Genomic DNA, 13,151 nt, shown 5'->3' on the forward strand with positions numbered 1-13,151 from the left:
GTATACTGTTTGAAATTTCTTTCTCTAGGTGGTAGAACTAAAAGCATTTGAAATGTCTATGTTTTAGAGAGATTGAAAATAGTTTGAACATTTCTTTCATTAGTAATTTAACTAGAGATAAATGTATAAAGTGCTCCCCTCCCCATGATATTTTGAGTTTAATTTTTAACCCCTCTAACAAAGTCTTTGTTGATGTAGTTACGTGTGAGTAAGTTGTATAGCATTAGCCAGAGTTTCTGCTTTTAGAGGTGTCTTTGAGAGCCTTTATGTTCTGATGTCATTTTTCCAACTATAGACCCAATCATGATGAAGACCCCCTTCACTGTATACATTACTCTTAAAAACAAGCAAACCAAAGAACCCTCAAGGGACAACAAAGAACACTTAGTTTCTCTCATGTTCACCTCATTTCTTCTGTGAATTTATTGTCAGTCACCTGGATCAGTTCTGCTACCTTCAATGGATTGAAGGTTTAATTTTCCTTATGACTATTGCCTTTTAAAAAATTATTTATTTTGTGTGTATGCAAGTGCTCTATCTGCATATACATCTGTACACCAGAAAAGCATCAGATCTCACTACAGATGGTTGTGAGCCACCATGTGGTTGCTGGAAATTGAACTCGGACCTCTGGAAGAGCAGCCAGTGTTTTTAAGCTCTGAGCCATGTCTCCAGCCTAACAATTCCCTTTTAATTAATATAAAAACTTAGAAAATAATTAACTACAATTGTATTTTTGATGACTTGTAATTCATCTCTCATTTAATGTTATACTACTAAACAGAAGTGTAACTTTTTTTTGGCTGCATACATTATTCATTAAAGAATAAAGAATGGTGAGAGGAATTAACCTAAAATTCAGGGATCTTGACAGAATATAGGGATATAAACTTTCATCTTTGGATTTTTTTAATGTTAAGCTAAAGAGAAAGTTATAATGGATAATATGCTATATTTTGTTGGCCACGACTTTCTTCATATTTTCTGCTCAGCAATGCTGTAATGTACATTGACTTACACTCAATTTACCTTTGCCACCACCTCTTCATCTTCTCTTCTTCCTCCTTTTTTTCCTTTGTCTTATCTCTGTTATGAAACTTATCTTTGGCTGTGCATAGTTGAATTGTCTTTTATCCTTCCTCTTAGGATGCATATGGGAGGCTTATCTCTGATTTCAAGGCCAGCTTGAACTCTATATATATATTTACACATATATATATATATAGAGAGAGAGAGAACTCTAGGCCAGTAAGGACCACATAGTGAAACTCTGTCTCCAAGGGGCCAATTATTTTAAAGAAAAAAAAAAGAAACTTATCTTTGGACTTGGATTTGAAGCCTTCTCATCTATTAGATGTTCTTATATTCTGAAGCAGACATTGCTATTGATTATATACCTGTTAAGTTCTTTTTATCTGTTTAACTTACAGAATCATTTGCCTTTTTCATTTGTAATTGTATAAAATACATTTTATGCTAATGTTCTCTTTCTATTTCACTTTGTCTATCCTATAGAAATTATTTATTGGATCATAAAAACAGTACCACAGTTCAAGACCCAAAGGAACATAGACTGTTCATTAGAGTTGTTTGTCATCTAGGCCTGTCCATATAAGAAATAATCTTGTCATTTTGTCCAGCGATGAGCATACATGTATTAATGTACTTAACTCCATTTTAACCTTTTAATCCAAGGAAATGGAGTGTTACTGTATTTTGAAGCACATTATTTGTCATTTTATTCCTTTGATTAAAAGTTTTGGGGTTCACTGAGTGGTGATGCTGCCCACTTTAAATTTCAACACTTGGGAAACAAGGGGGATGATGGGTTTCTGTGAGTTCGAGGACAGCCAGGGCTACACAGAGAAACCCTGTCTTGAGAAACAAAAGCAAACAACTTTTTCTATGTTGGAAATCATTGTCAACTCATGGAACATACTTTTTCCCCTGTGTCTCTAAAAGGACTATCCTTTGTTCTGAAATTTTAGGCACTTTATAGAAATTAGTTTTAAATTAACACGATATTTATAATAAATCAGTAATGATCCCAGACTCCTTTTAATGTATTGCTTTAAGTAAACAACCTTCTAAATTTTAATAAGATAATGAAACTTGCTTTTGTCTTTGTAGTTTGAATCAGCTTGGGTCCTGACAAATATTGCTTCAGGAAATTCCCTTCAAACCCGGATTGTGATTCAGGCAGGAGCGGTGCCTATCTTCATTGAGTTGCTTAGCTCAGAGTTTGAAGATGTTCAGGAGCAGGTAAAAATCTCAACAGAAATGTAGAATACACCTTTCACATAGTCATACCCAACTTGAGTTTGATTACTTAGTCATAATGATTAAATAGAAAAAATCGAGTATTTCCCTTCCAACCATGGGCTTCTTGCAGATTTTAGCTGTCTTTTTTTTTCTTTTTAAGTCAATCTCTAATGCCAATCTCTATTGTTACTATTAAAAGTCTTTATCATTTCTTCAGAAAAGGCAGAAAGCAGACTTTGTTACTGCCAGCCTTACTTTATTAGGATAAATCACTGCTAAGTGAATATGATTTTCTTTTGTAGTTTTGAGAGAATTAGAACACAATAAACTACCATACTTAGATGTATACACCTATGAAGACTCGTTTGGAATTGCATTCACTACCTTCACAAGTTTAATAGATGTGTCTATATTATTCCAGCTATCTGCTTACAGTTTCCTGTTGTAAGCAGCCTAAAGTACATTTTTAATTCACCAATTAAGCCATTTAAATCGCTGTTCTGTTAAAAAAAAAAAAGACTATATAAAATACTAATTATGAGCGAGGACAGGATCCTTTAAAAATAATTGGTTCCAGACTTGGGGTATAGCTTAGTTGGGGGAGCAGTTGTTCAGTTCCCGGCATGGGGAAAAAAGTTTGTTTTTTTTTTTTTTTGTTTGTTTGTTTGTTTCTTTCTTTCTTTCTTATTAGTAAAGCTTTTACTTTACTGAAATAGCATTCCCTTCTATTTATTGTGCATAATCACATTTTCTAACTTTGATTCTATAAATGGTTTGACTCCCTGATGAGTGATTTTAAGAACAATAATAGTAGTCCTTATGTAACATCTTGATTTTTATAAAATGTAACTCTGATATGCTGGCATCTCTTTTTAAAGAATTAAGAGGGAATGAAAGTATTCAACTTTATTGATGAATAACTCTTTCACAGGCAGTCTGGGCTCTTGGCAACATTGCTGGAGATAGTACCATGTGCAGAGACTATGTCTTAGACTGCAATATTCTTCCCCCTCTTTTGCAGTAAGTCTCCTTTCTCCTTCTGAATAATGAATATATGAGAAGTATTACATCTTGGGATGTCATTTTGTGTTTCCTAGTGTTAAATGTGATTCCAAGTATTTTCTTGTTACATTGTTAGTGTGATGTCTGTTAATGAAATTCTGAAATATTGTGTTAGAATTGATGTTTATCTCAAAGAATAATTTAGGAAAGGAATTAATGAATTATGGAAAAAGGTTAAAGATCTCTTTAGCAGTAGTACTAAATATTTTCTTTAAGAGAATTAGTATCTTTCATAATTTACTGTGGATTTATTACACCTATAGGTTATTTTCAAAGCAAAACCGCTTGACCATGACCCGGAATGCAGTATGGGCTTTATCTAATCTCTGTAGAGGGAAGAGTCCACCTCCAGAATTTGCTAAGGTAAACACTATGCTTGTAGGAAATTGTTAGGGGACTGTTGGAAAGTGTTTTTGTAGAGACAAAACACTTTGGTGTTTTTTTGTTTTTGTTTTTTTTGGGGGGGTAATTTTTCACTGCCAGTACAAAGCTCTGTATCACTCTTAGAAACATAGTAGTTTTTATCAATAAGATAAGAAAGTTCTGCAACAGAATTTTCTAGCTGTAGTATTTGAATGTTCCTTTCCCTCCTTTTCTTTAAGTATGTACTTAAAGTTCTAATTTAAGGATTAATGTATTACATTTTTCTTCCTGAAATCCTTGGGTTCTGACTACCTTAGGCCAGTAAACTAAGTACTGATTACATTGCCAGAGATTGAAAAGTCCTTCAGACACTTGAAGTGTAAATTGTTTTGTAATTCATCAGTGTCTGCCTGATAGGCTAATTGAGAGTCTTAATCTTACTTCAGTTTGTTCCTGTTGAATTTCTTTCTAATCATCTTTTCTTTTCTAGGTTTCTCCTTGTTTGAATGTCCTTTCTTGGTTGCTGTTTGTCAGTGACACTGATGTACTAGCTGATGCCTGCTGGGCCCTGTCATACCTGTCTGATGGACCCAATGATAAAATTCAGGCAGTCATCGATGCAGGAGTATGTAGGAGACTTGTGGAGCTTCTGATGTAAGATGATCTTTAAGAAAGTATATCTGTGATAAACTACACCAGAAGCAACTTAGAGAAGGAAGGGGGTTATTTGACTTTCACTTCCAGGTCACAGTCTGTCACTGAGGGAAGCTAGGGCAGGAACTGAAGTAGAAACTGGATGAATGCTGCTTACCTACTGGCTTGTTTTCTGTCTTGCTTCCCGGCTCATGCTCAGCCAGCTTATCACTAGGGCTGGTATTGCTCACAGGACTGGGCCCTGCCCTATCAGTCATCAGCTAAGATAGCCTCTCACAGACATGGCCATAGTCCAGTCTGTTTTGGGTAGTCCCTTAATTGAGACTTACTCGGGTGACTGTTAGGCTGTGTTAACACTTTACAGTTTTCCATATTTCTAGTACTTTGGTTTGGTTGTGTGTGTGTGTGTGTGTATACACTTTTTTTTAACTGATTTATTATGCATTGGCTGATTATGTCTTGTTTATATTGATGCCATTTTTTTGTGACTTAATAAAGAATCTATTATTCCAGTGCCATTATAAGTCTGTTAGCAGAACTATTTGAAAAGCTTTGCCTATGTAATTAATTCTATGTGTGTTGTTCCACTCTGCACTGGAAAGCCTAATCAGGTACCAGAAACCAAAGGCAAATTTCTGTGGTAAATGGCCATTTCTTACTTTCTCATTAGAGGAAAAAACAGATTAGTATCAGACTTTGAATCCTACTTTTGTAATGCTTTTGGTAATAGCATGGAAGATTTTCCTGTGGCATTAATAATTTGAGACTATATTAATCAAGCTTTAGATAATACTTAGAACAAAATATAGCTACAATATGGCAAATATTACAGTTATAAATGACATGAAATTAATTGATGAACAAACCATTTATAGAGATAGTATTTTAAACATGATGTGAAATTGGTAAGTGTAACATTACTGGTGCTGATTATAGTCTGGTTGCAGACCAGCAATGTAGTATTGGTACATGTCAAAGGCACCATGGTGCTTCTGGGGTCTAAAAGAATTCAAGATCTGGGAAACAGTCCCTTTTGTCCTTTAATTATTAAGTTTACTACATTTCATTTTAATCGTTGATCTTAAATGTGAAGGAAGAGAATAGGGTCTCAGAGAAAAATTATAAGGGTATTGCTTTATTTACCCTGAAATCTGTACTTACTATTTATCTGTCTTCACATGTACACAACAGCCTTTGTGTAAAGCTTTGGTTTTTTTTGTTTTTTGTTTTTTTTTTATTTAAATCATAAAGAAAACTTTGTAGGTTAGTGAAACAAAAATATTTGAGATGTGAATAATCTCACTTTGGTTTTGAAGTTAGCTGAATTGTTGACATAGTTTCGGAATATGAGCAGTGTTGTCTGCATTTCCCAATCATCTCAGCAGCTCCAGGAAACCAATAAAAGAGAAGAGGGGCTGGGGGCTGTAGTAAAGAATAAGAGAAAAATGCAGAATTTAGTGCTGGAGTACCTGGGAAGATTACTAGGAAAGAATTTACTTTAAAAATAAGGGGAAGACTGCTTTTCTAGGTAATGATTAATTCTGCCACCATGGTAAGTTCCCTAAGTTGCCATAATCATAAAGTACCACTCTAAAATTGAATCACGTCTTCTTAGTTTGGATTCCGTCCCCTAAAAAAAGATTCTGGACAGAACTGTTGGCTCTAATATTTCTGTCTCTGTTTTAATGGTTACAGGCATAATGATTATAAAGTGGTGTCTCCTGCTCTGCGGGCTGTGGGAAACATTGTCACAGGGGATGATATTCAGACACAGGTAGGTATGAACACGTGTTAATGTTTCTCTGAAGGGAGTCTGTTGAAGTTCGTTTTGTTGTATTGAACTCTGTATTGTTAAGGTTGACTGACACTGTTTTGCTGGTGTTGGCTCTTCTCAGTAGCTTCAGGAGCTCTTCATTGTCATTTGACTTGTAGCAGTTGTAGGTTCCTTTAAGAAGTAAGTTTTTGTTGTCCTGTGACTTGTAGCAGTTGTAGGTTCCATAAAGAAGTAAGTTTTTCCTACGTTAGTTTTCTCCCTGCTTTTTTTGTAGTGAATCTTAAGAGCACTGGGTGGGCTTTCTAGCAGTGTTCTTTCTGGCAGCTTCTTCCTTTCGTGTAACTTTCAGTGTCTATTCTACTTTGATAACAAGGCAGGTTATCCACAGGAATTGTTTTAGCTTCCCCCCCCCACCCTCCCCTACACTTCAGATGTCTCTGATGCATCAATGATGATGTCAACAGACTACTTTGGGTCTTTGTCTCTGACTATTTCTCCTTAGGAAGCTCCTTTTCCTGTTGTCATTTTTGTTTGTGGGCATGCTCTAGGGAGCAATCTTCAGCCTCATTTTTGGATTCATAACCCTATGTGCATGGACTTTAAGATTTGAGAGATTTTAGTTATCTCAGTCAGCTTCAATTTTCAGTAAGGTATTCGATAGTTTTACTTTTCTAATCTCTAAAATGAAGGAAATTATATTTATGTTCTCAAGTGTCTTACAGTTTAATGTTTTTAATTTTAGTTTATTCTGTCTACAGGGGAACTCATTTCTCTTTATCTGCTCCTGTTTTAGTTTGCAGTCTTAGTATTTGGCTCTAATAATTGCCCATGCCAGTAATGAAGGTATTAGCTTGATTCTGTTTTCAGCAGTCACTGTTTCTTGTTATTCCATCACTACTCCATCCCTTGCCTTACATAGACATCTTAGACATTAGAAAAGAGAATATATAGTTGATTGTATTTGTATAAAATTTCTCTGGGACAGCACATAAAAAATTAATAGCATTGATTATCTGAAGAGAAATTGGTTGGAGTATAGGTACAGAATGGAAGGGAAAGGAGACTCTGTTCTATGTACTTTTGAATTTTTATATACATTATGTAAATATATTTTATATACATTATATGTAGATATATGTACACATTACCTTTATACATTGTGAATTTTTAAAATACTGTATGTCTGTGTGTATATGCGTGTGTATGCCATAACTCCTGTGTGGAAGTCAGAGGACATCTTTGGAGTTGACACTTGGGAACAGATGTGAAATTTTCAGGAAACTACATAACACCACTATAGAGTCTCCTTACAGAAGTTGAGTAGCATTCACATCACTGTCTCAGGGAGCAGCCGCATGAGGAACAACTCCAAAACACCAATTATAAAGTCTCAGTATCCCCTTAAGTGACTTCTTAACAGAATTCTTAGATTTTAGTTGCTTTTTTTTTGGATCCTACTTACTTGGGGAGTATATTTTCATAATAGCCTTACTCCTAGTCACTGCTCTTGTTCTTCTACATTGAAGATGTAGTAAGAAGGTCTTTATGACAGGTGTTGGTGCTATGGCTGTGGATTTTCTAGCCTCCAGAACTGGGGAAAGCAAATTTCTGCCCTTTTCTTTTTTTAAAGAAAAGACACTTTTAGATATAAGTTTTGTTGTTTAAGCTTTGTTTAGTTTTCATTTATTACTTGTGAAGAATTTTTTTATTTTTAGTTTATATAACTAAGATAGACACTTATTCTAGGCATTGGTGTTTTGCCTTCAATTATATCTATGCCAAGAGCTGGGAACTGAGTCTGGGTCCTCTGCAACAGCAACAAGTTCTCTTGACCACTTTGACCACTGAGCCATCCAGACCATATTATAGTTTTTAATACTAACACCATTGTAGATATGTATTATGGTTTTTTTTTTTTTTTTTTTTTTCCCTTAAAGGACTGATACTTTGGCCCAAATGGTAAAGGCAGTTGCCACCAAGCTTGCTTGATAACCTGACTTTGATTCCTAGGACACGACGGAGGAGATAACTAACTTCTGCAAATTTTTCTCTGATTTCATATGTACTGTGGTACAGTCAAGCCTCTACACATACATCCTCCCTATGAGTAAAAGTTTTTTTTTTTTTAATATCAGAGTTTTTTTTAATCTACATTTGTAGTAAATAAGTTTGTTTTAGGTTTTTTGTTTGTTTCGAGTCAGGGTTTCTCTGTGTCTGCTTTTGAGACAAGAATAAGCTCCTCTTATTACATATCCAGGATTTCAAGCTATCTTCCAGTATACGTTGAGGCCAGACTGTGCTATCTACATAAACACTTGCCAGAACACGTAAAAAACAACAAAAATCCAAAACTAAATGATATTTGAAATTATGCCATAAGTAAAACTTAAAAACCTTTCTTTTCTTTCAGGTAATTTTGAATTGCTCGGCTCTTCAGAGTTTATTGCATTTGCTGAGTAGCCCAAAGGAATCTATCAAAAAGGAAGCATGTTGGACAATATCTAATATTACAGCTGGAAATAGGGCACAGATACAGGTAATGCCATAGCACCTGCCTTTTTATCCCTGTGTGTGAGATACATTTTCAGAAGATTTTATTTATTTCATTTATGTGTATGTGCCTGTTTAACTGTGTGTATACCACATGTATATGGTGCTCTTGGAGGCCAGAGGAGGGCGTTGGATCTCCTAGAACTGGAGTTACAGGCAGTTGTGAGCCCTTTGTGAATGCTGGGAACTGAACCTGGATTCTCTGAAAGAGCAGTAAACAGCTGAGCCATGTTTTTAGCCCCTTTTCTATCCTTTAGTGATAGGTGAAGTTGTTTTGGTCAGCCTTTAATGTACAGTCTTCCTCATTTCTTCTAAAACCACCAACTTTCAGTGTCAATATATCAGTCTAAGATTTTTTTCTTCTGATGTTAGTTTTTTGATACTTAGACCATGTATTTTCTTTTTACCTTTTAAGTTTGCTGATTTCACCAGAGAGAAAAAATAAAACACTTTGTGTTTTCAAAATGTTTTGGTGGACCACATGCTAAATAGGTTGGCTTTACTACTTCTTACTAAACTATATTTTCTAGTGAACCCATGTGTTGGATTGTGTAAATTTTTCATGGACTGTTGAAGGCCTTTTTTTGTTGTTTGAGACAGGGTCTCATTTTGTTGTAACCCCAACTGCTCTGGAACTTACTTTTTAGACCAGGCTGTCCTTAGAACTCAAAAGATCTGTCTTCCTTTACATCTTGAGTGCCAAGATTAAAGATGTATACCACCATGCCCAGAAGGGTCTGTTTTCTTTAACTATACCCTTTTTCAGTCTCTTTCTCTCTCTCTCTCTCTCTCTCTCTCTCTCTCTCTCTCTCTCTCTCTCTCTCTCTCTCTCTCTCTGTCTCTCTCTCTCCCTCTGTGTCTCTCTCTCTGTGGATAAAGGAAATTGTGCTAACCTATGTTAGATTTCTGGACTAGTATCAAGCATGAAGAAGGTATATGAGGAAGACTAGTTATACTATGTAAGTGAGACTGAGGAAAAGTGTGCCAATTATAAGACACCCTAGAGTTTTTGGACAGGGTTTCAAGTGTGTGGCACTGGCTGGCCTGAAGCTCACTGTGTAGACCAGGTTAGCTTCAAACTCAGAGATGTTTGCCTCTCCTGAGTATTGCAATTAAAGGCTTGCATCATTTCCTGGCCCAGGACATTAAATATATTTCTCCTTTATTTATTTATTGTTTGTGTGTTTATATCATACACAGGTAGGCATATGCTATCACTTTGATTTTGAGCTTGCCACCACATTTGGCTTATCCAATAGCTTCTGTGGATTATAACTCTTGGCCAGTCTTGTGTGGTAAGAGCTTTCTCCACTGAATCATCTCTTCTGCCCTGTTGAGACATAAGACCACAAACTCCGTAAGAGTATTATCCATAGTATGAGATATAAGCCTCTTAAGGAGATAATGGGTTTGTGGAATGGCTCAGCATGTGAGAGCATTTCCTGAGTGAGCCAAAACACCTGGATTTGATCCTCAGAACCCATCCCATGGTGGGAGAAAACCAATTCTGTGTCTACGCATTCATGCGTACACATACATACAATACACACAGTAATAAAATAAAAATTTTAAAATGGCAATTGGAAAAACAAACATCATTTGTCAAGTTATTTCAAAAGTTATGCTTTTAATTTCAGCACCTGGGAGGCGGAGGCAGCTAGACTCTTGAGTTGAGGGCCAACCTGGTCTATCTACATAGCAAATTCCAGGCTAATCAGAACCATATAGTGAAACCTGGTCTCAAAAACCAAAACCAACACAAGGCAAGTTAACAGTGACCATTAGTAATATTTTTACATGGTGTAATTTTCTTGTCCTTTTAATTTTTCTTCAATTTCAGACTGTGATAGATGCTAATATGTTCCCAGCTCTTATTAGCATATTGCAAACTGCTGAGTTCCGAACAAGGAAAGAAGCTGCTTGGGCCATCACAAATGCAACTTCTGGAGGGTCAGCTGAGCAGATCAAGTAAGTACTACTTAGGTAGTGTCTCACAAATTAAAGGAAAACAGTTTGACCTCTTCCCACCTACCCACCTCTAATATGTAACCTAAAACAAAAGGTTGATACCCTTGATCACTAAGAAATGAACTTCTTGACTATGAATGATTAAATCTGGCCTCTTGGGAAATTTTTTCAGTGTTATAATGACTCTGAAGTATGTTTAGTCTTTTTCAGTTTTATTTTTAAAAATATTCCAATTCATATATGTATGAGTTTGTGTGTGTGTGTGTGTGTGTGTGTGTGTGTGTGTGTGTGTGTGTGTACATGCAAGTGCCAGGAAGGCTAGACAAATGAGACCTGAGAATTGGAGTTAGAGGTGACTGTGAACTCTCTGATAATGGGTGATGGGGAATAAACAGATTTTCTGTAAGAGTACCAAATGATCTTAACTGCTGAGGTATCTCTGTAGCATCTACATTTAATTTTTAACATGCGTATGTCTGTGTCTCTCATGTTCATAGTTGTAATGGAGGCCAGAAGAGGGCTTCATATTCTCTAGAGCTGGAGCTACAGGCAGTTGTGAACTACCTGATGTGGTGTTGGGAACAGAACTGTCGCCCTCTGGAAGAACAGCATCAATCTTAACTGCTGAGGCATATCTGTAGCCCCTTATACTCAGTTTTTGTTTTTTTTTGTTTTTTTTTTTTTTTTTGTTGTTGTTGTTTTGTTTTTCTGTTTTTTTTTTGTTTTTGTTTTTGTTTTTGTTTTTGTTTTTTTTAAGACAGAGTTTTTCTGTGTATACCTGGAACTTGCTCTCTAGATCAGGCTGGCCTGGAACTGAAGCCGCTGTCTTTTTCTGCCTCTGCTGTACTGGGATTCAAGTATAAATTTGCTAGGACATGTTGATGTCCTAGCAAATTTATACTGTTAATATTACTATAGTGGTATTATGTTTTTAATTTGAGAGTCTTAACTGTTCATAACTGGAATATACAGAGTTAAATTTATGTATTAGCTTTGTATTATGCCTTAGATCATAGACTTTTTTTTTTAAACTTATTATCCAGCCCTGTTTAGACCAGTTTTGTTTTGTTTTTTGTTGCCCCCCCATATACAATAATGAAATAGTTTTCTTCTGTTCCTGTCTATATACCTTTTTTATTTCTTTTAAAAAATAGTTTGAAATGACATGTAGTGTGCAATAGGAGTAGTTAAGAGAGTATCCCTTCCTTATTCCCTATCTTTGTTCTCAAATATGTTAGCTGAACAGTTCTTGTTTTTTGTTTATTTTTGTTTTTTTTGTTTGTTTGTTTGTTTTTTTTAAACAGTTCTTGTCAAGGCTCTTATAGCCCCCCTATCCTTAGTTTGCTGTGATTGTTTTGATTTTAATTGATAATCAAGTGTGGATTTGATTTTTTTTCTCTTAATCTCCATGTCATTATAAAAAGGTGACTTCCCTCTTTATAATGTTGACTTTGTTCTCTTCCTTCTAGAGCTAGATTTATCTACGTATTAAGTTTAACATAGTGTAGAAAGAAAAAGACTAGTGCCAAGTTCCACAATGGCATTATTCACATATTCAAGTTTCAGCTACATTAGTTATATCTCTTGTTTTTTTCCATATACAACTTGAGAAAATAAAATGATAGGTAATTACATGAATAACTGGTATGAATGATATGGTAATCTATTTTTTGCATTCATTATATTTAATCTGGGTTACAGTTAATTTTTTGCTGGAATTAAAAAAAATATAGCTGTAGACTCCATTTGCTTCATTCTTAGTTCACAATATTTGTACTTGAGAAGTGTGAACTACATAGAGAAGTAATGATAACATTAACTCATCAAAACTGTAGGTACTATTTGGGTTGAGGCATAGTGGTTAGAGCCCCTTTTCTACAGCAGGTAATTGCTACATAAGTCTGGTGGATCAGCTTTATTACCAGTCTGACGGCAGAGGTTATCTCCTGGGCATGCTTATTAGGGAGACTTGCCACATCAGTAGGTTCTGTATGTTGGCTTGAAGTACCAGCATCAGTCTTGTGCCTCCACTTTCACTTGGGACTCATGTTATGTCCACATACATCCCTTAGGTGTACCCATATATGTGTAAAACACACCTTGGAACACCTCCCATGTGAAAGGTGGAAAAAGAGCTGAGGGGTGGAGGTGTGCATGCTTTTATGCATCTCAAGGTCACTTGGTTCAAGAGTTCTAAGACAGCCAAGGCTACCCAGAGAAATCCTGCCTCAAAGAAACTGGAATAAAGAAGGAAAACCAAAACATTACTATTGTGATGAATCACTCATACAAGTGGGAAAAATTCCTACTTTCTCCCCAGTACAAAAATTATGACGAAGGGGGCAAAAAGATGTTACTAGATAACTCAGTTTGTTGTGGGGTTTTTGGGGTGGGGGTGGTTGTTGTTTGTACTTGGTGATAAACTATATAGTCGGAGCTGGAAAGATGGTTAAACAGGTAAAGGCATTTGCTGCCAAGCCTTATGACCTTAGTTTGAGTTCTAGGTACTTACTTTATA

General features: G+C 35.7%; 1 protein-coding gene across 1 annotated transcript in view; it reads left to right on the top strand.

Annotated features, from left to right (window-relative positions):
* Kpna1 (karyopherin subunit alpha 1) overlaps nt 1-13,151 on the top strand; it is a 52,571-nt gene that overhangs the window by 34,973 nt on the left and 4,447 nt on the right. Inside the window, exons 6-12 of the mRNA XM_051191411.1 lie at nt 2,131-2,262; nt 3,194-3,282; nt 3,588-3,687; nt 4,178-4,341; nt 6,037-6,115; nt 8,526-8,651; nt 10,506-10,633. Coding sequence (XP_051047368.1) covers nt 2,131-2,262; nt 3,194-3,282; nt 3,588-3,687; nt 4,178-4,341; nt 6,037-6,115; nt 8,526-8,651; nt 10,506-10,633 — 818 coding nt within the window. The remainder of the gene's footprint in view (nt 1-2,130; nt 2,263-3,193; nt 3,283-3,587; nt 3,688-4,177; nt 4,342-6,036; nt 6,116-8,525; nt 8,652-10,505; nt 10,634-13,151) is intronic.

Source organism: Phodopus roborovskii, unplaced genomic scaffold (genome assembly GCF_943737965.1).
Source record: "Phodopus roborovskii unplaced genomic scaffold, PHOROB, whole genome shotgun sequence".
Taxonomy (NCBI): Eukaryota; Metazoa; Chordata; class Mammalia; order Rodentia; family Cricetidae; genus Phodopus; species Phodopus roborovskii.